At 40.9% G+C, this 25,101-nt stretch overlaps 2 protein-coding genes across 5 annotated transcripts in view; one reads left to right on the top strand and one right to left on the bottom strand.

The window, feature by feature from the left end:
• LOC119240887 (protein NPAT) overlaps window positions 1–22,510 on the bottom strand; it is a 55,263-nt gene extending 32,753 nt beyond the window's left edge. The window contains 2 exon segments of the mRNA XM_037505681.2: window positions 3,469–3,587; window positions 22,286–22,510. Coding sequence (XP_037361578.1) covers window positions 3,469–3,587; window positions 22,286–22,322 — 156 coding nt within the window. The 5' untranslated portion in view covers window positions 22,323–22,510.
• Window positions 22,511–22,770: 260 nt separating this feature from the next.
• The window catches only part of ATM (ATM serine/threonine kinase), a 107,765-nt gene continuing 105,434 nt past the window's right edge, over window positions 22,771–25,101 (top strand). The window contains exons 1-2 of one of the 4 annotated variants that reach the window (XM_037505679.2): window positions 22,771–22,921; window positions 23,241–23,384. The gene's annotated coding sequence lies outside the window, so the exon portion shown is untranslated. The other 3 variants (XM_054693233.1, XM_054693232.1, XM_054693234.1) reach the window with 3 other exon arrangements.

The following is a 25,101-nucleotide window of genomic DNA, read 5'->3' as shown; positions in this document are numbered from 1 at the left end:
ATGTCACATAAGTTAGGGGCTGCATTACACCTCCTAAGATTAAGGAACTACAGCTTTTTTTTTTTTTTTTTTTTTTTGTGGCATCCTCACTGGTGGTGGGGGAACGAACCGGCGCTGCAGAGGCTGCAGGCAGCCTCACAGCCCAGCGTTCAACTGCTGCACCACCAGGGGAGGCCCTGTTTTTTTTTTTTTAAAGATTTATTTACTTCATCTATTTGAACAAGACTTTATGACTACCTTTTTTCTCCCAGTCTGTGGCTTGTCTTTTTTCATTGCCTTTTTGTAACTTTTCTTTCAACATCTGCCTGTGGATCTTTCTAAAATTTTTTTTTTATTTTTACATCATTGTTCATTTTTAAACAGTATTTGCTTTCCCCCACCCCCTCAGGTGGAGTCCCCAGTTTCCTTCACCAATGCACCTGTGCACCATCACCACAGTCCCTTGTGCTCCTCCCTCCCTCCAATCCCTTTCCCTCCTCCTCTCCTGCTGTTGATCTATTTCTTTATCATTTATGACTTGTCATCCATTTCTTCTCTCTCCTCTCTCACAAACTCAGTTCTCTATGTATGTACAGAATATCCACAAAAAATATTTACTCTTTATCTCCACCCCCCCAACATCCCTTATTCCCCATGACCCTTTCTCTCCCTAATTTAAAGTCTTACTTCATTATTAGTGTCCATCACTTTTTAATAGGTATTTTACTTTGTTGAAGCAGCAAGCACTGGATGTTGTAAATGTCTTACATTTGTCAGTGATTCTGACTTGCTTTACTTACTATACATGATTCCCGTAACTCCTTCCATTTTGCTATAAATGGCAACATTTAGTCTTTCCTTCTGATGAGAAAATATTCCATTGTATGGCTATACCACATGTTCTCAATCCAATTCTCTACCAGTGGGCACACGTCTAGCTAATATAAATAATACCACAACAAACACTGTAGAGCATGTAACTTTTGAGTTTATGATTTCATGTTCTTTGGATGGAAGCCCAGAGTGGGATTGCTAAATCATACAGCAATTCCATTTTTAGTTTGTTAAGGTAAATCCAGATCACTTTCCAAAATGGCTGTACCAGTTTACATTACCACCAACAGTTTAACAGGATTCTTCTTTTTCTACATCCTTTCCAGCATTTGTTGGTGGTCTTTTTTTTTTTAATAAAGATTTATTTATTTATTTATTTATACATATAAGCACTGGGTACAGTCAGAAGCGCGGGAGGGTGAGAGAATTCACCAGAGCCAGAGCGGGGAGCAGAGCAGGCAGAAGGACCGAAGTACACTGCTGAGGGGAGCAGCGGGCAGCAGGAGAGGTCTGCGCGCCATGCGGGACCCTCCTCCGGTGGCCGGGGAGCAGCTGGGGATCGAACGGGCACCTCAGAGGCTGCGGGCAGCTTCGCAACCCAGCGCTCAACCGCTGCGCCACCAGGGAGGCCCTGTTGGTGGTCTTTTTTATCTAAGCCCTTCTCATGGGAGTGCAGTGATATCTCATTGTGGTTTTAACCTACATATCCCTTATTAAAAACAATGATAAACTTTTCTCCATGTATCATGATATAATAAATAACTGTTGAATTACTGCTGAAGACTGAATGGACTAAATTGTCTCCTCCAAGATTCACATGAGAACACAGTGAAGAGGAGGTCATCTACCAGCCAGGAAGACAGCCTTCCAGGAATGTGTCGAAGGCACTTTTTTTTTTTTAAAGATTTATTTATTTATGCATACAAGAGCTGGGATACAGGGGGGGTGAGAGGATTCACCAGAGACAGAGTGGGGAACAGAAGAGGCGGACTGACTGAAATACACTGGTGAGGGGAGTAGCAGGGAAGACAGGAGAGTTTTGCTGCACCATGTGGATTATCTCCCTGCTGGCCGGGGATCCAACTCGTGTCATGCTGCAGTGGCTGCAGATAGTGCCATAGTGCTGCGAGTTAACCCCATGCATCACTAGAGAGGCCCTGAATCAAAGGCACTTTGACCTTGGATCTTGCCAAAGACCTACTTTGTTACAAACACACCGTGAGAAACCTGGCTCTCCCGTTATCGACAACGTATTTATTTAGAATTACTAACAAAATATTCAGAAAAATTTAAGATTTCTCTGTGATACGTATGAATCAAAAGTGGGTTTTTTAAAATTGTTTAGTAGTATTCAATTGTATAAATATAGAACTCTGTTTATTCATTCAATTTGAAAGACATCTGGGCTGTTTTCAGTTTATGAAAATCACAAGCAAATATTAGTGTGCCAATTTTTATGAGAACACAAGTTTTACAGTTCATTTGAATGACTATCTGAATGAGCTGTCAGTATATGTTCAGTTTTTAAAAATGCTGTATGATTATGCATTCTCATGAGCAATGAAGGAGAGTTCCTGCTGCTTTATATCTTTGCCAGCAAAGATATGACAGTGTGTAATATGGGATATTAATTTGCATTTTCCTTATCACTTACATAGCAGAACATTTTTTTCATGTTTATACTAGGTCTATATTTTCTTTGAGGAAGTGTCTTCAGATCTCTCTCCCATTTACGAGAGTTTTTAAAAAAAGTTTTTACATATTCTGGGTACAAATCATTTATCAGATATGACTTAGAAATGTTTTTCCTAGTCAGTCACTTGTCATTCTTTTAACAATGTCTCTAGAGAGAGTATTATAAAGCTGAATTTATCAAATTTTCCCTTTGTAATCAGTACATTTGGTATACTGAAAAACATACTGCCAAACCCAAGATTATACAGATTTTCTCCTATGCATTCTTCTAGGAGCCTTATAATTCAGTGTTTCACATTTTGGTATATTTTCAATTATGGTTAAGTTTTGTATGAGGTATACAGATTTTTTTGTACCTGGAAATTGTTCTAACACATTTGTTGATAGGATCTTTGTTCCACTGAATTGTCTGCACTTTCACAGACATCCCCTTTCTTGCAGGGTACAAACAAGGCCTTTTGTGTGTGTGTGCATGGATAAAGAAAGACACTCTCCCACTTTTCATGAAAACACTAATTCCATCATGAGGATCCAAACTCATGACCTCAACTAAACCTATTAACTTCCCAAAGGTGCCACCCCCAAATACCATCATGCTGGGGTTTAGGGTTTCAACATAAGAATTTTGGGGGTAACAAGACTATTCTGAGATCCTAAGAGACAGTAAATAAGCTCCCAGACAAGCAGTATTGAAACTGATCAGATTGGAAATGCTCTAACCCTAGATATGAGACTCAAACATGAGTCTCATGTTAAGTAAAGTTGAAATTTACTAAACAGCTTTGACATAGATGTGTGAAAAGAAAAGGTGGCCTTTCTTTGGGTCATTCCAGTCACACATGAATAAAAAACATAAAATTGTCAATACTGAAGCCACTAATGAGCTGGTTTTAAGACTGTATTTATAGACTCTCATATTGGTCAATGATTAAATACATCCCTTAAGAACAAATCACTTACCAGTAAGCAGGCTGGGATAAAACCATCATCTGTACAGTGTTCTGCATATTCTTTTAAATTTGAGCTTTCCAAAATAAAAGTCTGGCAGGTAGAAGTGAGGTTTTCCTGTTGTAAATAACCTAAATGAAAATAAAGTTTCAGTAAATTCTGCACTTTTGACAAACTGCTGTTAAAAATGCTACAGCAGGGCCTCCCTGGTGGCGCAGTGGTTGAGCGCTGGGTTGCGAAGCTGCCCACAGCCTCTGCAGCGCCGGTTCAATCCCCGGCTGCTCCCCAGCCACTGGAGGAAGGTCCCACATGGCACGCAGACCTCTCCTGCTGCCCGCTGCTCCCCTCAGCAGTGTACTTCAGTCTGCCTGCTCTGCTCCCCGCTCTGGTGAATTCTCTCACCCTCCGGCACTTCTGACTGTACCCAGTGCTTGTATAAATAAATAAAAATAAATCTTTAAAAAAAAAATGCTACAGCAGTTTCAATATGACAAATGGAAACTCAGATGGAATGTGCTAGAATTCTACAGACTTGCCTAGAAATACCAGATTGTGCTGCAAGACAAAGAAGAAACAATAAAATAGATGGCTGCTTGGTGGTACACAGTCATACTTACATAGGAGAACATAACAAGAGAACCAACAGACAAACCTGATGATCACTACACTAAACAGGTAAGAAAATCAATAGAGAAATGAGAGATACTCCTTTATTCTATATTGGTAGGTCAGTGAATGGTATAAATCGCTTCCTGAATTATAAAAACTACATCCTCCCAATATTGTTATTTACTTCACTTATTTGCCCAAAGGATTTTGGAACCCTCGCCTCAAAACCAAAAAGACTTACCTTTGCATCAAAGACAAGAAAGGAACTTTTTTGGTTTGTAATTATGCCCGTGGGAATCAAAGCATTGGCCATTTCAACAAGAACTTTATCATTTACACCTGACATTTATGGAACAGTATTATATGCCAGTGCTTGATACACATATGAAAGTTCTACTTTTCCTCAGTGGCAATCTATTCTTATTCTTTTGTTTCTCAGGATTATGGGGTTTCATTAAAAACAGTAACACAGCACAAAAAGAACAATGGATAGGATATCAGTAGAGGTTCTTATTCTATTGATATTCTGTCAAAATATGCCTTGTGACTTTGCAGGGGAGGAAGGAATTACTTAAATTTTTCAGGATAAAGACACTTCAGCTTTAAGGCATCACACTTGCCTTTTCTTATGGATCAAATCTGGTTCAATTACTGCCTTGTGTAAATATGTTCAATCAAGTCCCCTACTTCTCAGTTTTGACTTAAATTCTGAGCAACTTCAGTAGAAAAGGCAGAGCACCTACAAAATCCTATCTTCCCCCTAACTGCAATGAGAATATGGGCACAAATTATTAAAGTCAACTTTTATTTCTTTAACTTAAAGTCAACATTTACGAAGTCTGAAAATAATCAATGTCTTACAAATATCTGGGAGTACTTAAAAAAAAAGGTGGTTAATCATCAGTAATCTTTCTACCTAAGCAATATACTTGAAAATCAACAGTCTTCAAAGTGAAAATCACTAATCTAGGCACCAACGAAAGGATCAGAGGAGGATGGAATTATTCTAAAACCCTGTTCTCAGAAACTAATTATTTGACCTATGTGAGAATACCCTGTAAAACTTCACTTGTATGGCTTGTCTTTGAAGTGAATCAGAGCTCACCCAATGCAAACAACCTTCTCCTTAGAGGCCTTTGCTTGAAACAATCAGCAGGAATTGCTTAACATTACCACTGTCTGAGACAGAGCTACAGTTGGGACAAACATCAAGCCAAAACAACAAAAGTGGAATGAGAAATCCATAGGGGCCTTTGAAAGCTCTGACATAGTATCCTGGGATACTAGGTTACGTGTACATATAAGGGAGCGAATATACTCAAAGAGACATGACAAGGCCTAAGTCCTCATCTCTGGCTGACCACAAGGCTCTGAGCAACCAGAAAGTAAAGGACAAGGTTGTTTAGATGGAGGTTGAAGAATGTCCCTAAGTGCACAGAGCTTACTGGCAAATGATAGGAGGCTGACTGACTCCAAACATCTCAGGAAATCAACTTATAATCACAGGATATAAACTCAAAGAATACAGATATCACAGAATTATTTCAGGAAACTAAACAGTAACCACTAAAATGACAACAACAAAAAGCAACAACAAACATGGGGGAGAATGACTGAGCTGTCGTATTATTTAAAATGTCCAATGTTCAGCAAAAAATATGAGACATCCAGAGGAACAAGTAAATATGGCTTATTTGGGGAGTGCAGAAAGGCAGTCAACAGAAATTGTCTCACAGAAGCCAATTCACTGAACTTGAACCAAAGAAAACCACAGCTCAATATTTAAAGGAAACTGTGAGAACAATGTTTAATCAAATGAAAATAAGAGAAACTGTAAGAAAAAGTCAAATTCTGGAGTTGACGATTCTAATGCTGACATGAAAAATTCACTAGAGGTGATTCCACAGATTTGAGAAGGCAGATGAAATAATCAGTGACCTTGAACACAAATTAAATGAATGTATCTAGTATGAGGAATAGAAACAAAACAAGGATGAAAGTGAACAGTCTCAGACATCTGTGGGATTCTATTAAGTGTGCCAACATAAGTAGAATATAAGTTCCAGGAGAGAAACAAGTAGAAAGAAAGAATAAATGTCTGAAAATACCCAAATTTTAGGGAACACATTAATCTACTTCAGGAAGCTCAATAAACTCTAAGTAGGGGGCCTCTCCTGGTGGTGCAGGCGGTTGAGTGACCGCTGTGAAGCCTCTGCAGTGCCGATTCAATCCCAGCAGGCCGGCGAGGGTCCCACATGGTGCTGCAGACCTCTCCTGTCATGTCTGCTGCTCCCCCCAGCAGTGTATTTCTTCAGTCTGCCTGTTCTGTTCCCCGCTCTGTCTCTGGTGAATCCTCTTATCCTCCCGCACATCTGGCCTGTACCCTGGTTCTTGTATAAATAAATCTTTAAATAAATAAATAAACTCTAAGGAGGATAAACTCAAAGTACTTATACCCGGACACATCATAATCAATCTGTCAAAAGATAAACACAAAGAAATAATATTGAAAGGAGCAAGAGTGACAGCACTCATCACATACCAGGGAGCTTCAGTAAGATTAACAGCTTGCTTCTCCATCAGAAACCATGGAGGCTAGTTGTAATGGGATGACATCTTCAAAATGCTGATAGAAAAAAAGTTAACCTAGATTCTTCAGCCAAACTTCTTCAAAATGAAGAAATTAAGATATCCCCAACTAAGAAAAAACCGGAGAGATATTACTGCTAGCAAACAGTACATGTAAATATAAAACTATAAATTGATTTTTTGTTTGTAAATTATTTTTCTCCCACTTCTTTCTTTTTCGAAGTATTTATTGATCTTTTGATGCTGATTTAGATGCCCATTTTCTGTATCCCTACAGATGCTTTTTTTCTCTTTCATAGGATTTACCACTCTATACACCAAACATTTATTATCTTGTTCAATAAATCTAGACTCTTAATTCCCTGAGGATAGCAATTACTGTGTTTTTTTTTCCTTTTAATTAAAAAATTTTTTTTACATAGTTGTTCATTTCCCCTCTACTTTAAAAAGACAACTGTAATATAAGATTTTTTTAAAGATTTATTTATTTATTTATACAAGCACTGGGGTACAGTCAGAAGCGCAGGAGGGTGAGAAAATTCACCAGAGCCAGAGCAGAGAGCAGAACAGGCAGACTGGCGAAGTGCACTGCTGAGGGGAGCAGTGGGCAGCAGGAGAGGTCTGCGTGCCATGTGGGACCCTCGCCCAGTGGCCGGGGATCGAACCAGCGCTGCAGAGGCTGTGGGCAGCTTTACAACCCAGCACTCAACCACTGCGCCACCAGGGAGGCCCTGTAATGTAAGACATTATATGATTTATATGACCAAATGACAAAAAGTAAGGGAAAGAGAGTGGAGATACAGAAGACAAGTTTTTCTTTTTCTTTTCTTTTTAAAGATTTACTTATTTATTTATACAAGCACTGGGTACAGTCAGAAGCGCGGGAGGGTGAGAGAATTCACCAGAGCCAGAGTGGGGAGCAGAGCAGGCAGAAGGACAGAAGTACACTGCTGAGGGGAGCAGTGGGCGGCAGGAGAGGTCTGCGCGCCATGCAGAACCCTCCTCCAGTGGCCGGGGAGCAGCCAGGGATCAAACCAGCGCTGCAGAGGCTGCCGGCAGCTTCGCAACCCAGCGCTCAACCGCTTGCCACCGGGGAGGCCCGAAGAAAAGTTTTTCTATACTACATAAATTAAATTGGTACTAATCTGAACAAAAACATTTTAATTGTCATCTCTAGGCAATCACTAAGAATATATATAAATAAAAACCAAATTAAAATGGTAAATTGGAAATACTTAAAAAGGAGGTAATGCAAAAAAAGACATAATACAGGAACAAAACAAAAAAGACATAAGAACTACAATTGACTTAATAGTGGATGTAATCCACAACTTACCAGTACTTATAATAAATAATAGTGGGCTAAACAATCAAAAGGTAAAGAGACTCACAGAATGGATAAAAATTATAACCCAATTACAAATTCTCAAGAATAGTCACACCTCAGATTCAAAAACACAAGTAAAAAAAAAAAAATCTATATATTCAAACTAACCAAATGATGGCTGTAAAGGTTTTTACTAATATCACAATACATATTGGAACAAATTCTTTACTAGTGACTAAGATAAAAGAGTCAAACAGGGCCTCCCAGGTGGCGCAGCAGTTGAGCGCTGGGCTGTGAAGCTGTCCGCAGCCTCTGCAGCGCCGGTTCGATCCCCAGTCAGTCAGCGAGGGTCCCACATGGCGCCCAGACCTCTCCTGCCGTGCCCGCTGCTCCCCTCAGCAGTGTATTTCGTCAGTCTGCCTGTTCTGCTCCCCACTCTGGCTCTGGTGAATTCTCTCACCCTCCAGTGCTTCTGACTGTACCCTGTGCTTGTATAAATAAATAAACCTTTAAAAAAAAAAAAAGTCAATCAACCAAAAAGACAGCATCTACAAGTATATTGGTACATAAGCAAAGAGCCACCTAACACACGAAACACAAACTAAAAGAAGCAGAGGAAGAAAAAGATAATTCAACAATAGCTACAAACTTCAATTATGGACAGACATTCCATTATGGATAGACAACTAGAGAAGATCGAGGAAATAGACTGTGTGAACATTAGAAACCAACGAGGCCTAATAGTCATCTATAGAAGACTCCATTCATTCAACAACAGCAGAATATACACTCTTTTCAGTGCACACGAAGATTCTTCAGGATAAACCACATTTTAGGACATAATATAAGTTTCAATAAACTTAAAAAGACTGAAATCACAGTGTATATTTTCTGGCCACAACACAATGAAATTAGAAATCAATAACAATAGAAAATACAGGAGGGGCCTCCGTGGTGGCGCTGGGTTGCGAAGCTGCCCGCAGCCTCTGCAGCTCCGGTTAGATCCCCAGCCGCAGGGCGAGGGTCCCACATGGTGCACAGAACTCTCCTGCCGCCCGCTGCTCCCCTCAGCTGTGTACTTCGGTCCTTCTGCCTGTTCTGTTCCCCTCTCTGGCTCTGGTGAATTCTCTCACCTTCCTGTGCTTCTGTACCCAGTGCTCATATAAATAAATAAATCAATCATCCTTAAAAAAAATAAAATACAGGAAATACAAATGAAAATTAAAAATATTCTCCTAAATAATCAGAGGGCTAAAAGAGTGAATCAGAAGGAAAAGTAGGGTCTCCCTGGTGGTACAAGGGGTTAAGACAGCACTATGAAGCTATCCACAGCCACTGCAGCACAAGTTCGATTCCCGGCCAGGGAGCCGACTCACACGGCACAGCATACCTCTCTTGTCTCACCCACTGCTCCCCTCCCAGCAGTGTATTTCAGTGGATCTGCCTGTTCTGTTCCCCACTCTATTTACAGTGAATCCTCTCACTGCCCCCCCCATGGCCTATATCCCAATTCTCGTATGCATAAAAAAATAAATCTTTAAAAAAAAGAGGAAAAGTGGACTATATTTTGAGATAATTGAAAACAAAACCACAGCATACCAAAACTTAGGGGATGCAGTGAACGTGTTTAGTGAAATACTCATAGCTGTATTGAGAAAGGTGAAAGCTCTCGCATAACTTACCTTCCTCTTAAGAAACTAGGTTATGCTAAACTCAAATGAAGTGGCAGGAAATGACAGGTATCAAAGCAGAAAGAGCAAAATCAATGACTTTAGTTGGCTCTCTGAAAAGATCAAGAAAACTGACAAATATTTAGCTAGACCAAAAAAAAAAAAAAAAAAAAGATAAAGTTATAAATGAAAGCGGGAACACAATGATGAACCTTACAGATAAAAATGAGACTGTAGAGGAATACTATGAATAGCAGTATGGCAACAATTTATAAAATCTAGAAAAAACATAAGCGCTAACACCAATCCTTATAAAACAAAAACCTTCCCATTCGTAGACCACTAGTTACTGATACTAAAATCAGACAAAGACATCATAAGAAAATAATATACCAATATCTCTAATGAAAAAGTAGATGTAAGAATTCTTAAGGAAAGAAAAAAAAGAACCAGCAAATGAAATTCAACAACAATTAAAAATGATTAAACACTATGAATAAAAGGCATTGAGCCTAAACTCAAGACTGAAAAAATGAAAAAATAAAAACCTGATATACTATTATCAATAAAGGACAACAACTACATTATCACCTCAACAGATGCATAGACTCCAATACATTTTTTTTTTAATAGTTGTAATTCTGCCAGTATCTTTATCTAGAGGCATGTTGCCATTTTTGTCTTTATGAAATTTTTGTTGCCAAGAGAGGCAGGATCACTTTTTTTTTCTTCCAGATTGAGTTGGTGTGTGTATTCTTGGCTATCAAAATACTTGTATCGCTTTGGAACTTGGAAATGGTAAATATTCATAGTGTGTGGGAAAGCATGCTACATAACTATACAATCTTAATTACATAAAAGTGGATGCTTAGTTATGTAGAAATAAACACAGGACCTCAGAGGACGTGTCAAACTAAACTGCTTGTAATTATGGATGACTTTGTTCTTTGCTTCTTGTGCTTTTTAGTTTTCCTATTATGTTAACTTTAAAAAAATAAATGTTACTTTAAACACCTGCAAAAAAAAAAAAATAAATAGAGGCATGTTTTATTTATTTATTTATTTGTTTGTTTATACATGCACTGGGTACAGTCAGAAGCGCGGGAGGGTGAGAGAATTCACCAGAGGCAGAGCGGGGAGCAGAGCAGGCAGAAGGACCGAAGTACACTGCTGAGGGGAGCAGCGGGCGGCAGGAGAGGTCTGCGCGCCATGTGGGACCCTCCTCTGGTGGCCGGGGAGCAGCCGGGGATCGAACCTGCGTCGCAGAGGCTGCGGGCAGCTTCGCAACCCAGCGCTCAACCGCTGCGCCACCGGGGAGGCCTCCAATACATTTTTATGATTTAAAAAAACTAGGAATAAAGGTAATTTTCTCAAAACAATAAAGTCATCTATGAAAATTCGACAGCCCCTGTTAGACTAAATGGGGCAAAACTCAGTATTCCACATAAGATCAGGGACAACAAAAAGATGTATATAAATGGCAAGAGCAGACAACATTGTATGTGAAGTTCTAGTCTGGGAAATTAGGAAAGAGGTTGAAATAAAAATCATCCAGACTGGAAAGGAGAAGTCAGATATTTCTATTTGCAGGTGACATGATATCCGCACAGAAAACTTTAATGAATTCATGCACACAAAGAGAATAACTACTAAACCCAACAAATACTACAGCAAGCCTTCAGGACACAAGATTATGAATACAGAAAAATCAAAATTTTTTTTAAGATTTATTTATACGAGAACCGGGGTACAGGCCAGATGTGCGAGAGGGTGAAAGGATTCACCAGAGACAGCAGGGAACAGAACAAACAGAATGACTGAAATACACTGCTGAGGGGAGCAGTGGGCGAGACAGGAGAGGTCTGCCGCGCCATGTGGGTATCTCCGCGGTCGGCCGGGATTGAACCCACACTGCAGAGGCTGCCCTCAACCACCTGCGCCACAAAGGAGGCCCAGAAAAATCTATTTTATTTCTAGACATTTACAACAAACAATTTTAAAATGAAATTAAGGAAACAATGCCATTAACAGCAATACTTTGGAATACATTTAATAAATGTATAATACTATACTAAAAACTAGAAAATATTGCTTCCCTGGTGGCCTAGGGGTTAAGTCTCAGCACTATCACAGCTATGGTCTGAGTTCCATCCCTGGTCAGGGAGCTAACCCACATATATTGCCACAGTCCACTCCTGTCTCACCTGCTGCTCCTTTAGGAGTGTATTCCAGTAAAACTGCCTCTTCTGCTCCCCCCTGTCTCTGGTGAATCCTTTCACCCCCCCACACCTCAGTTCTTCCACACAAAACAACAAAAAATCTAGAAAACATCATTGAAAAATATTAAAGGCTAAATAAATGTAAAGATATCTCATATTGTTAGGTCAGTGAGGTCAATATTTTAAAGATGTAAATACTCCCAAAGTTGATCCACACACTTTATACAACCCCTATCAAATTCCCACTGCCTTTTGTGACAAAATTAAACAAAATAAGCCCAGAATCTGCAAGGAGATGCAAAGGAACCAGAGAAGCCAAAAACAATTTTGAAGATGAAGATGTTAAAGTTCCAAGTAGTCCATTTTAAAACACACTACAAAGTTACGGTAATCAAAGCAATACTGTTCTGGCCAAAAGGACACATATATTTTCCAGTTATGGCTAGAACCACTGTATAGCCACAGTCTTAAGAATAAAAGTGAATATCTACCTTACATCAAATACAAAAATAACTCAAAACTAGATCAAAGATCTAAATGTGAGAGCTCAAACTATAAAATTATTAAAAATAGACATCAGAGGTGTAATTTTTGTTTCTGATCTCAATGAGGCAATGGTTTCTTGGATATGACATCTAAAGAACAAGTAAACACAGGGGAAAAAATCAAATAAACAGCATAAAAAGTTAAAAACCTGCATGTTTTCAAGGGTACTAACATGAAAGTGCAAAGACAACTGACAAAATAGATGAAAATTTTTGCAGATCATATCTGCTATGTGACTAGAATCCAAAATAAAGAACTCTCGGGCCTCCCCGGTGGCGCAGCGGTTGAGCGCTGGGTTGCGAAGCTGCCCGTGGCCTCTGCGGCGCCAGTTCGATCCCCCGCTGCTCCCTGGCCACCGGAGGAGGGTCCCACATGGTGCGCAGACCTCTCCTGCCGCCTGCTGCTCCCCTCAGAAGTGTACTTCGGTCCTTCTGCCTGTTCTGCTCCCCGCTCTGGCTCTGGTGAATTCTCTCACCCTCCCGCGCTTCTGACTGTACCCAGTGCATGTATAAACAAAACAAACAAATAAATAAATAAAAAACATGTCTCTATAAAAAAAAACAAAACAAAATAAAGAACTCTTACAAGAAAATAAAATAAAAAAAATGGGCCTCCCTGGTGGCGCAGGGGTTAAAGACTGCGCTACCAAGCTACTGCTAGCCACTACAGCACAAGTTTGATCCCAAGCTGGCCAGGTAGCAATCCAAATGGTGCAGCAGACCTCGCCTTTCTCACTCGTTGCTCCTCTCAGTATTGTATCAGTACATCTGCCTGTTCTGTTCCCCACTCTCTCTGGTGATTCCTATCACCACCCACATCTCTGGCTTACACTCCAGTTCTTGTATGCATAATTAAATAAATCTTTAATAAAATTAAAAAATGGACAGGGCCTCCCCTGGTGGTGCAAGCAGTTGAGCGCTGCGTCTGTGAAGCTGTCCGCAGCCTCTGCAGTGCCGGTTTGATTCTGGCCGGCTGGCAAGGGCTCCACATGGCGCGGCAGACCTCTCCTGTCGCACCGGCTGCTCCCCTCAGCAGTGTATTTTGTCAGTCTACCTGTTCTGTTCCCTGCTCTGTCTCTGGTGAATCCTCTCACCCTCCCGCGAATCTGGCCTATATCCTGGTTCTTGTATAAATAAATAAATAAATCTTAAAAAAAAAAAAAAAACCCAAAAAAAACCTTAAAATGGACAGAAGTTCTGAATACAGCTTTCTCCAAAGACATATTAATGAACACATGAAAAGAGGCATAACTTCATTAATCATTAAGAAAACATAAAATCTGAACACCAAAAATTAGTTACACCAATTCATACTCACTTTTCAACAGCTAGAATTTGAGAAATCAGAGTAAGAAAGACCAAGATGTGGGGAAAGTGGAAACCTATTATATTGGTGGGAATATAAAATGATGCAATCATTTTGGAAAACCAATTGGCAAGTTCTCAGAAATATTAAACATAAAATTACCATATGACCAAGCAACTTCACTCCAAGATAAAACTCAGGGAACTGAAGTCATGTTCCAACCAAACTTGTATACTAATGTTCATTAGCAGCATTTTCCGTAATAGCCAAAAAATGAAAACCACCCAAATGTTTATCAACGAGTGGACAAAACGTGGTAGTTCCAAATAATGGAATGTTAGACATAAAAAGGATTGAATACTTATGCTTTTTATGACAACATGGATGTACATTGAAAATATTATGCAAATTCAAGAACAGTGACATGTTACATTCAAGAACTCTGCCAGAGGTTCACATTTTGTGTTTTGTATAATACCATGTACATGGAATATCCAGAACAGAGAAATGCAAAGAGAGAGAGCTGATTAGCAGTTGCCAGAGGATGGGGGAAGGGGAAAACTGAGTACTGTTTACAGGTATGGTGTGTGTCTTTTAGGGGTGATGAAAAAGTTCTGGAATCAAGCTAGTGGGGATGGTTGCACAACACTGTAAATACATTAAAAGTCAACAAATTTTACATTTTTTGATATGTGAATTATATCTCAATGAGAAAACAGAATCCTAAATTGCTCATATTTCAAAGGCTTTAATTGTTTTACATCCTATTTTCCCTGTTTAGCTTCAAGTCTTGGCTTCCTATTGTTTGTGGCCAACAGTCTTCCAATTCTACAACCACATGCTATTTTGATTTCAAGGCCAATCTGTGTGCTCTATTGCCTTTGCTTAGACAGCTTATCTTTTCTCAGTGTAGCTAATATGGATTCATTCTTCAGGTCAGATAAAACTATCAGTTACTCAGAGAATCTTTTTTCTTTTTTGGATGCCTTTCACAATGTAGCGCACTCCTATTACCAGATACTAGATTCCCTTATAACTGACTTTGCAGTACACTTTGCTCTGTGCTAATATACCAGTCGGTACTTTACTAACACAGTTATTTCCAAGATCTCTTTCTACTTAAAAATTTTAAGGAGAGCCTACCTGGTGGTGCAAGGGGTTAAGATGCAGACTATGAGGCTGTCTGCAGCCACTGCAGCAAGAGTTCGATCCCCAGCCAGGGAGGTGACCCACATGGCACAGTGGACCTCTCCCGACTCGCCTGCTGCTTCCCTCAGCAGAGTACTTCAGTCAGTCTGCTTGTTCTGTTCCCCACTCTGTTTCTGGTGACTCCTCTCACCCCCCACACCTCTGGCCTGTACCCCAGTTCTTGTATGCATAAATAAATAAATCTTTTTTTTTTTTATAGAGGCATGCTTTATTTATTTATTTGTTTGTTTGTTTTGTTTATACATGCACTGGGTACAGTCAGAAGCGCGGGAGGGTGAGAGAATTCACCAGAGCCAGAGCGGGGAGCAGAGCAGGCAGAAGGACCGAAGTACACTGCTGAGGGGAGCAGCGGGCGGCAGGAGAGGTCTGCGCGCCATGTGGGACCCTCCTCCGGTGGCCGGGGAGCAGCCGGGGATCGAGCCGGCGCCACAGAGGCTGCGGGCGGCTTCGCAACCCAGTGCTCAACCGCTGCGCCACTGGGGAGGCCCTAAATAAATAAATCTTTAAAAAAGTATTTTAAGGATATAACCGTTTCACCTGGAACTGTATCTTTTTAACTAACCAGGGCCCACAAGTTAAAAAACAAGACAGGGAGTCCACAAATCACATATAGGGTTATAAAAAGGAGAGGGCAAGGGAAATGTCATCCCATCTCAGGGAATGCCTTAGTTGGGATCTGGAAATACTTAAATAGTTGTCTACCTGTAACTGATGAATCATTTCCCAATCTCTTCTAACTAGTGCTATATAGGGAAAAACAAACACATCAAAAACCAATACTTGGGACTATTAAGCATTTGGAAATCAGGTGATGTGAAATCACCTAAGAAGTTAAATTAAATGGATAAAAGTTAAACTGCTATTTTTCACATATAAACAAGCCAACACAAGTGTCTATAAAACTATAGAAAGCTGAAATAATTTTTGCCATGTAGGCTTTTTGCAGATTATGTTATTTAGGATGTCAGTTGCTACCAAGATTTCATGAACACAAAAATTTAAAATGTGTACAAACCATCAGAATCACCATGAAATCAGGACAGTTGGGAGTCTTTTCACCATATGTTTCAAGCAAGATTTAAATAGAAGACTCAAAGTTTCTTTTCATGATAGTTTCAAAGTATTAATTACCCCAGGATGTATTCATATCCACAGACACTAAATGTAATTGCTTAAATTTGCTTTTAGACACTACAAAAATAACTCTTTAAGATTGCAAAAAATATGGTTATGGGGGAGAGGCAGGGGAAGGAGGAGGAGAAGAAAGAGGGGATAATGTTACAGAGTAGTGGCACTACAGCTTTGGTGGTGGGTGAGTAAAGCAAGCATGTGTACATGTCGAGGTGTGAAGCTGTACTCCTGAAATTAGTTATACAAATGAATGATAAACAAAGTCTGATTAAGGGTATGATAATGAAAAGAAGGCTGAGAAACACCGTCTTAAAATGAGCAGGCAAACACAACAAATCAGAGACATTCAGCAAGGGAGGAGCAAAACGGGAGGGCAGAGCACAAGAGACTATGGTGATGGTTCCAGGGTGTCTTGGAGGTGGTAATTTTATGGGGACTACACCTGTAAGGAGAAATCAAACAATGTACAAAAATGAGTAACAATGTAAAAAAATATATATGAAAGAGAAACACTGTCTTAGATGAAATGTAGAATATACAGTTAAGCTTTCTCAGAAAAAAACAAAACAGAAAACCAAAGGTCACTTGTTCTAGTATTCCCTGGGAAAGGGACTGTCACAGATCAGAGTTTATGGCTTAAAAAAGACATTCTTTTATATGCACCTGAGAAAAGGTGCTGTTAAAAAGGCTACATTACCTTTAGAGAAGTGTCTGAAAGTTGCAATACATCTTAAAATAATAGTATCTGAAAAGCAGGCTCTTAAAAACAAGCCCAACTTTGGATAATCTAGTGCTCCCATTTTTGACTAGACAATGTATTTTACTTTAGCTTTGTCTTAGACGTTCCAAAATAATGCTGTAAGTAGGAGTTGATCACTTTCAGGTTCACTTATTATTGTGTGTATATATAATTAACCAGTTATTTGGCTACAAAAATCTTATTTATAATCATTATGTATCTGATCATAACCAATTTTCAGCAAGAATAGGGGAAACTGTAGATACAAATTACAGCTGACCCCTGAACAACTAAGATTTGAGTCCTGCATATTCATTTTTTAAAAAAATATTTATTTATACAAGCACTGGGTACAGTCAGAAGCGCGGGAGGGTGAGAGAATTCACCAGAGCCGAGCAGAACAGGCAGACTGACGAAGTACACGGCTGAGGGGAGCAGCGGGCGGCAGGAGAGGCCTGCGCGCCATGTGGGACCCTTGCGCCGGTGGCCGGGGATCGAACCGGCGCTGCAGAGGCTGCGGGCAGCTGCGCAACCCAGTGTTCAACCGCTGCACCACCAGGGAGGCCCTGCATATTCACTTTTACATGGATTTTTTTCGACCTTTGGTTCCACATTCCCAGATTCAACCACATACACAGATGGCTGACTATGAGTTATCTCACCATGGCGGTCAGGGTGGTGTCCCTAGTAGTCCCCACATTGTTCAAGGGTCAAGTGTATTCTAAATCTCAAATGCTACAATTAATTTATAAACTAGAAGTAGAAACTATTGTTTCTCCCTTTTATTTCTAAAAAGTTTATACTGAAATAACTATCTCTTGTGCAAACTTACTGAAAAGGATGTTAGATAAGAAAGAATGCCTTAGCTTCCTTTTTTCTTAATAATGTCTTCTACCTGCTTCTCAATGGTGGCAGTAGTAAGCATTAAAATAGACTGAAGGGGGAAAAAAAAACACACAAAAAATGGCAAGATAAAATCCTAACTCCATTCAGGATATTCAAGTTTTAGGAATTAGGATGCCAAGAGTGTGGCCTTTCGTCTTCCTAGTTATAGAGGGAAAATAAAGAGAAAAGTGCCCTATGAAGGAAACGAGATAGTAAATCATGCTATCTGAAAACAACTCTGTTACACATTCTAACAATTCCCCAGAAACATCAGTGGTTTGATGTTAAGAAAATGTAGGTAACTGTCTTACAAAGACTGAACATATAGTGCTTTATATTACCAAACAATAAAGACAGTCTTATCTACGAAGTTAAGATCTACTATGATCCAGAATATACATACAAGAGTAACTGTCATACAAAGCAAAGGTGGTGAGACCATAGGACTTCGTGGGTGGATAAGGGTTAGCAAAAATACTACAGGCTTGGGGAAAATTATGCAAATGTTTCAAGGAGGAAATGAGCAGTGAAGGATAGCTGGGAATACCAATGAAACTGATACACAGCATAGAAAGAGAGCATGCTTAGTGAAGACGCCCAGTTTGGATGAAGCATAACATATATGATGGAGAACAGATGGACAAACAACTGAAGACAATTGATACGAAAAGTTGTAAATGTCAGTAATGACATTATTATAAATAAATAACAAACCAGAACAAAAAAACTGAATCTGAGAAACAGCTCATAGTTATAATTCAGTAGACAACAGGAACTGTCATGACCACAGTTGTACTTTTGTAAATATTTATTAATATCTATAACATTTGCTTATAACATTATATACGTTTCAAATGTGCATTATAAATCACTGTATAAAGCACGTTTACATTCACCACTGGACTAATTCTTTCACCATACAACTGAACCCTCCTAACTGACTATCCCACTTTCCCTCCCCCTTCCCTTTTAGTGACCGCTAATTTGAAGGACCATGGCTCTTGACCTCACAGGCCCTGGTTGATTGCCTTCAAATCTAGTGTCCTCCCCCTGCTCTGCGTTCTATGATAGGAAACCTGACTCCATATAGGCAATGTATTGTAGGTTTCATGTCAGATGTCTTCTAACTGTGGTTAATGGGAAGCTCTAGGGGGAAACTAGAGGGTAGACTCCCCTCACCCCCATTCCTTCTCTGCCTTGGAAGAACCTCCTCTACGATTGCAGCTCTCTCACCAGACAAGACTACTTCCCACTTTCCACACAGTGAACCCAGTTTGAGGGTTCCTCCCGATGACTGTACTGTCTTCCCAATATAGTCACCCTCCCAGTTGGCTCATATAAGCTACTTGTCTTCGTAGCTTTTCTATCACCAGTATAACCAATTCTCTCATTAGATGGCTCCTAGTTAAATACTAGATTGGTTTCAGCTTTCCTGAATGACACTGACTCATACAGAAAGAAACAAATCTACTTAGGAGCCTAAACAAAGTTCTGGATTCTACCCTATAAAAATGCCCCTCCCCCCACCTTTAAAGATAATTTTGGGGGCTCCCAGAACGCTCAAAACCTGTCCATTAATCTCAGAATACTATTAAATAAGAAAAAAAGTTGAGTAGAGATAGTTCTAAAGGTGGATGATGGCGATGTTACAGAACAATGTGAATACTTAATGTCAGAGAATTGTATTCTTAAAAGTGGCAAAATGGTTAAATTTTGTCACATACATGAAAAAAGGTAAGTAAACAATTATACTAAACATTAGTAATATGTGATACTTTGGGAGCTCTTAAGGGGAAAATAACTGTACCTGCTGGAAGAGGTTTCAAAGATTGTTTGACCTGAACCTTGATTGAATACAGGTGTATTAGGAAGACAGGAAGAGAAACACTGCAGGTAGAGGGGAACAGAATACATAAGACTACTTGGAGAAACTCCAAGTAGTAATTTGGTATGCCTGGAGCATCGGGGAGATGATGAATAGATGAGATCAAGCAGGAGAGGCAGGCGGGACCAGTTCCAAAGGGCACCTTGTGTAACACACACGTTTCCCTTGCTATCCTGGAGTAGAATGTTCCTATCCAGTATGATTTAGTAGGTTCTTTTTTGGGGGTGGGGGAAGCAAGGGCATGGTCTGGAAATGCTAAAAAGTTTTTCCATATAAATTAATGATCAAAAATATAATAGCATTCCCAAATCATATAAGAACATTCTACTTCTCTTTAAGGTAGTGGTAAAAACATACACTGATAGCCAAACTGCTGGCCCAGAGGCACTAAAGAAACACTGACACATTTTGGCTTGTTCGATATTTGAAGGAATTCCAGCAAGGCAGCAACTGCCTGTTACTGAGCAGCAAGGGCTGTTTAAGTAGAGCAGTTAGGTGCGAAAGCTAGAGTGTTGAAGAATGAAAGGTATGTGAGGAAGTAAAACAACTAAGAGTTCTTTGAATAAAACTGTGTAGTGAAGGTTGACCCAGAACATTAGAGAATGTAATGTGGAGTGTAGGAAAGTGTTTAGGTGTCTACATGGAAGGGTAAAAAAGTTAATTATATTAACTCTAAGGGGAGAATTTACTTCTCTCTATTCTTAGCATTTGGCACAATGTGTCCAGAACATACCAGGCACCAAAGATTTGCTGAAAGAACATTACGAAAAAAAGGGCCAACAAGAGGGATTGAAGATGGGAAATGGTCATTGACTGAATAAGCATAAACAAAATTGTTTTGGAACACTAGATCTTCTATGTGTTGCTATGAGCTTCAAAATATATAATGCCAAATGAAAAGAGCACCAGTGAGTATGGGGAGATTTGCAGGTTTTTCATTATATATTTACTTTGCACAACCTGAAAATTTTTAGGTGTGTGATTGTTTTAACTTTTAGAATGTCATGTAATGTAAATGCTTTAGGTGGATTTCTGTAACATTAAGGTGAATTGCTAAAACTATAGTTTTGGTACAAAAATTCCAAAGAAAAGTAATGGGAGGCATATGAAAATGGAGTGAGACTGACAAAAGATTTTCAGGATAAGAAATGATGACTCTGAAGTGTTTCTCCATTAAAAAATGTAGGAAGCATAGTAGAGCAGTTGATTTATGCAGAAAATCACATTCTTTTAGAACATACTGATATTATCCCAACATATTTCTCATTATCACAAATGTATGGGAGGTTGGGAGTGGGTAGTCCTACTGGCATCTAGTCTACAGAGGCCAAGGATATTGCTAAACATCCCACAATGCACAGGACAGCTCCAAAAAATTACCTGGCTTAGAATGTCAACGCCCACGTTCAGAAACTACTGAAGATTGTTTACTGAAACTCAAATGGATTACCAAATTGACAAAACTCAAAAATTTTTAAGCAAACAATACTCTGGGAGGAAAAATAAAGCTTATCAATGTACCAACACCCGTCAAGTCGACTTTGTACTGGTTTTTATAAGCCTAATATATATATAACAATTAGATCCAATTCTGATAATATGGGCAAAAGATTAAGCAAGCATTAAGAAAACAGCGATGTTTAATCTTAAGTCATTAAATTAGTTCTCCAATGTGGGAACAAGATTAACTAAACATTAAGCAAGTATTAAGTGAAACCTAAGTCTCCTAGTTTTTCCAAAAATGGATGGCGGAACCATTACCCTCTAATATTTCCTGCAAGCCTTGCTTATCAAGAGTTCATGAACAAATACCACTTTTGGGACAGGATTGGGTACAAGACAAGTGGGTTTTCCTAACAATAAAATAACGGCAGTAATGGCTGTGGCTCCGACGGGAAGATTCATCACAGATGTTTACCATTTACTTTCAGGACTGTCGCTCATGATAGCACTGGTTTGGGCTTTGAGCGTTATGTGGCTCCCAGTCCCGGCAAAAAGAAACCACGTTATTCTTCCAGGAGAAAACAGCAACCAAACCCATTCCCTCATCCTCCCCCATCAGACCTTGACAGACTGGCTAAAGCGACCAAGTTTTTCCTCAAATGGAGGAAAAACTAACCGGGACAAGAAAATGTTCCACGGATAGAAGAGGAATGGCTGTAGCTTCGAAATAAACAACTGGCATTTTAAACCTCCCCACCCGACGGCTTACTGGGGCGCCGGGCTGGAGAGGGAAGATCAACCCCATGAGCCCCCAATTCAAAGTTCTAACGGCGAATTCTGAGAAGGGCGTCCGAGAAGTCTCTCCACAAAGCCGGGTGCCTGGGGGAGTCCTTATTTTTCCTATCTTGGTGCCAACCCCGACGGGGGCCGGTACGGCCGCGACTGAAAAATACGCAGTCGGTGCCCCACACCGACAACCCTCGAACCCGGGGCCCCAGGAAGTGCGCAGGCCAGTCTTTCCCTCCGAGTTCGGGCCTCAGGTGTCCCTCCCGGAGAGCCTCCCGAGCCCTCCCCGCGCCGCGCAGGGGGAGCGGAGCATCCCCACACAAAGACGCCGGAACGGCCCGAGCCACCGGCGGCAGAAGCACCGTCGGAACTTGTGGGCGGGGAGGCACAAACCCCCAAGCTTCACTCCCGGGGAAAACCTTTGGCCCCGAAGGTCCTTCCGTCCTCAGCCGGGTCCAATAACCCTCCCTCAGGCGTCCCGCTTACCCAGGACCAGCCGGGCTACGTCCGAAGGTAACAACATGACCGAAACCGCAGAAGGAGCCGCAGTACAAGACGAGACCCGGGGAAAAGCCAACACAGCGACAGCTTCTGCGCCGCATCTCCCGGTTCCAGTGGCGGCACTGAACCCGCGGCAATTTGTCCCGCCTCTTTCGCTCCACGCCAGCCAATCGTGAGCGTGGAGGGCAGAAAGGCGCCGAAATGCAACCCGCCTCCGTGCGCCTGGGAACTGTCGTCATTTCCGTCCTCCGGTGCGGCGGTTCCGGCCGAAGAGGCGAGCTAGAGGGCGAGCGGCCCTCGCAAGGTCGCTCGTCATTGGTGGGCAGCGCGCAGGCGCGTTGGCGCCGACGAGGCGAATGTTTTGGGCCGGCTAGTACGTGGATAGTAGAGCGCGTGCTGCTTGGTGCGCATGGGCGGGCTGTTCCGGCATTGGCGTGAGCCTCACCCCTTCCTCCCGAGACCCACGCTGCGGGGTCACGCCGGGTTTGAACCGGAAGCGGGAATAGCGCTTGGACACCCGGCTGGAGCTGCAGTCTTCGCCCGTGCAGGCGCGCGGAGCGCGGCCTTGGGCTGCGGCCACCGCCCCCTTCAGCGATCTGGCTGTGGCCGTCCCGTCCAGCGGTAGGGGCGCGGATGCTACGCGGTGGCTAATGCTTTGGGGCTTTCGAAAGTGGCCCTGCCGATCAGACCTCGCCCTCGAGGGCCAATCCCATGCACTCTTTAAGAGCGTCCCCTTACTCCTCTTTTTTACCCCATCTTTACCAGCCCTTCCATCTCATCCTGGTCTCCCGCCCTCTTTCCTAGCTTCCAGCGGGTTTCCTTGAAGCCGCTTCTGAACGCACTGAATTGAGTCCTCCTGCTACTCTGCACTTCCCCTTCCCCTTAGGATCCATATTTTAGTTAGCTGACTTGACTAATTCAACCCTCTCTCTTTTCTCAGTCTTTTAAATCAGGGAGCATTTATTGAGGCTTAAACTACAGACTCGTGATTACAGAGAACGGGCTCTGGGATTACACTGCCGGAATTGGAATTGTTTGTCAGCTGTGACCTAGACATACTGTCTTGTGTTAATCCTTGCCTGTGGTGAGCACTTAACAGCGTTTACTGATGTTTTTACCACGTGCAGATAAGTAAAAAGACTTGTAATTTATGGTGATAACGTGCTAGAGAACTACTGTGATGGTAGTGGACTGAGTGACATTTCTGCAGAAATTCAGTTTGGGAGAATCAGTTCAGTTTTGGATGATGTCTTTCAATGTCAAGTTGCTCTGGAGGATGGTAGACAGAAGGGAAACTTATGTAAAGGCACAAAGTGTAGGAGGTTTCTAAAGTTCAAGAGTGAGGTCTGGCAGATTTGGGCATTTTCAGCATTTTGAAGGCAGAGGAATGGATGAGGTCACACTGGAAGAACCTAGAGTGAGAAGCAAGGAGACAAGGATGTTCTATCCGGTGTGAGCAGAACTATCAACAGAGACTTATAAAAAAGTCAGAAAGGAAGGGAATAAGGAAAAGTGCTAAAATATATTGAGCATTTGTTGTGTCCAGTATTGTCTTAAATATGCATGAATCCTCACAATAACTCTTTGAGGTAAGTACCCATATTGTTTTTCATTTTATCATTCAGAAATTATGTCCTAACTTGCCAAAGTTATCCAGCTTGTAGGTTGGAAGGACCAGGGTTTGAAACGATAGTGTGACTACAGAGCTCATATTCTTTTTTTTTTTTTAATTTTTTTTAAATAATAAATTTTATTTTTATATTCCCCATACAATTGCAACCCCCCCCCATTCTGACCCCAGTCCCTCCCCTCCCGCCCCCACCCCCCAAAAAGTGTCTCTGGTTCATAGTTTTTTGTTGATTTTGATTTTCACTTTCTTATAGTTATTCATTTTCCTGGTCCCTTATTTAAGTTTTCTAGATTCCTGCTATGAGTGAGACTATCCGGTATTTTTCTTTTTCTTTTTGGCTTATTTCGCTGAGCATGATCCCTTCCAGCTCCATCCATGTTGCTGCAAATTGCATGTGTTTATCTTTTTTGAATGCTGAGTAATATTCCATGGTATATATGTACCACATCTTCTTGATCCAGTCATCTATTTTTGGGCATTTGGGCTGTTTCCAAAGCTTAGCTATTGTAAATAGTGCTGCTATAAACATAGGGGTGCAGGTGTTCTTTGGAATTGATGTTTCTGTGTCCTTTGGGTAAATACCTAGGAGTGGAATTGCTGGATCATATGGAAGCTCTATGTTTAGTAGGTCCAGAAATCTCCACACAGCTCCCCATAGTGGCTGGACCAGTTTGCACTCCCACCAACAATGCAGAAGAGTTCCTTTTTCTCCACACCCTCTCCAACATTTGTTGTTGCTAGTTTTTTTAATATGTGCCATTCTCACTGGTGTAAGATGGTATCTCATGGTAGTTTTGATTTGCATTTCCCTGATTACAAGTGATGTTGAACATTTTTTCATATGCCTGTTGGCCATTTGCATTTCCTCTTCAGAGAAGTTTCTTTTTAGCTCTTCTGCCCATTTTTTGACTGGATTATTTTCTTTGTTGTTGCTGAGTCTCATCAGCTCTTTGCAGATTTTTGTGATCAGTCCTTTATCATTAGTGTTGGGTGCAAAAATGTTCTCCCAGTTGGTGGGGTTTCTCTTTGTTTTTGTTATTGTCTCTTTTGCTGTGCAGAAGCACAAAGCTCATATTCTTACCACTAGAAAAGAATGGTGGGGCCAAGGCAGAATTATTATATATCAAGAAAAGAAGATGAAATGTAGATATCATTGTTGAATTTTGCAAAG

The sequence above is a fragment of the Talpa occidentalis genome, unplaced genomic scaffold (assembly GCF_014898055.3).
Source record: "Talpa occidentalis isolate TD23 unplaced genomic scaffold, MPIMG_talOcc4v2.1 talOcc4.12, whole genome shotgun sequence".
NCBI classification, from domain to species: domain Eukaryota; kingdom Metazoa; phylum Chordata; class Mammalia; order Eulipotyphla; family Talpidae; genus Talpa; species Talpa occidentalis.
This window is presented reverse-complemented; position numbering and strand designations above follow the sequence as displayed.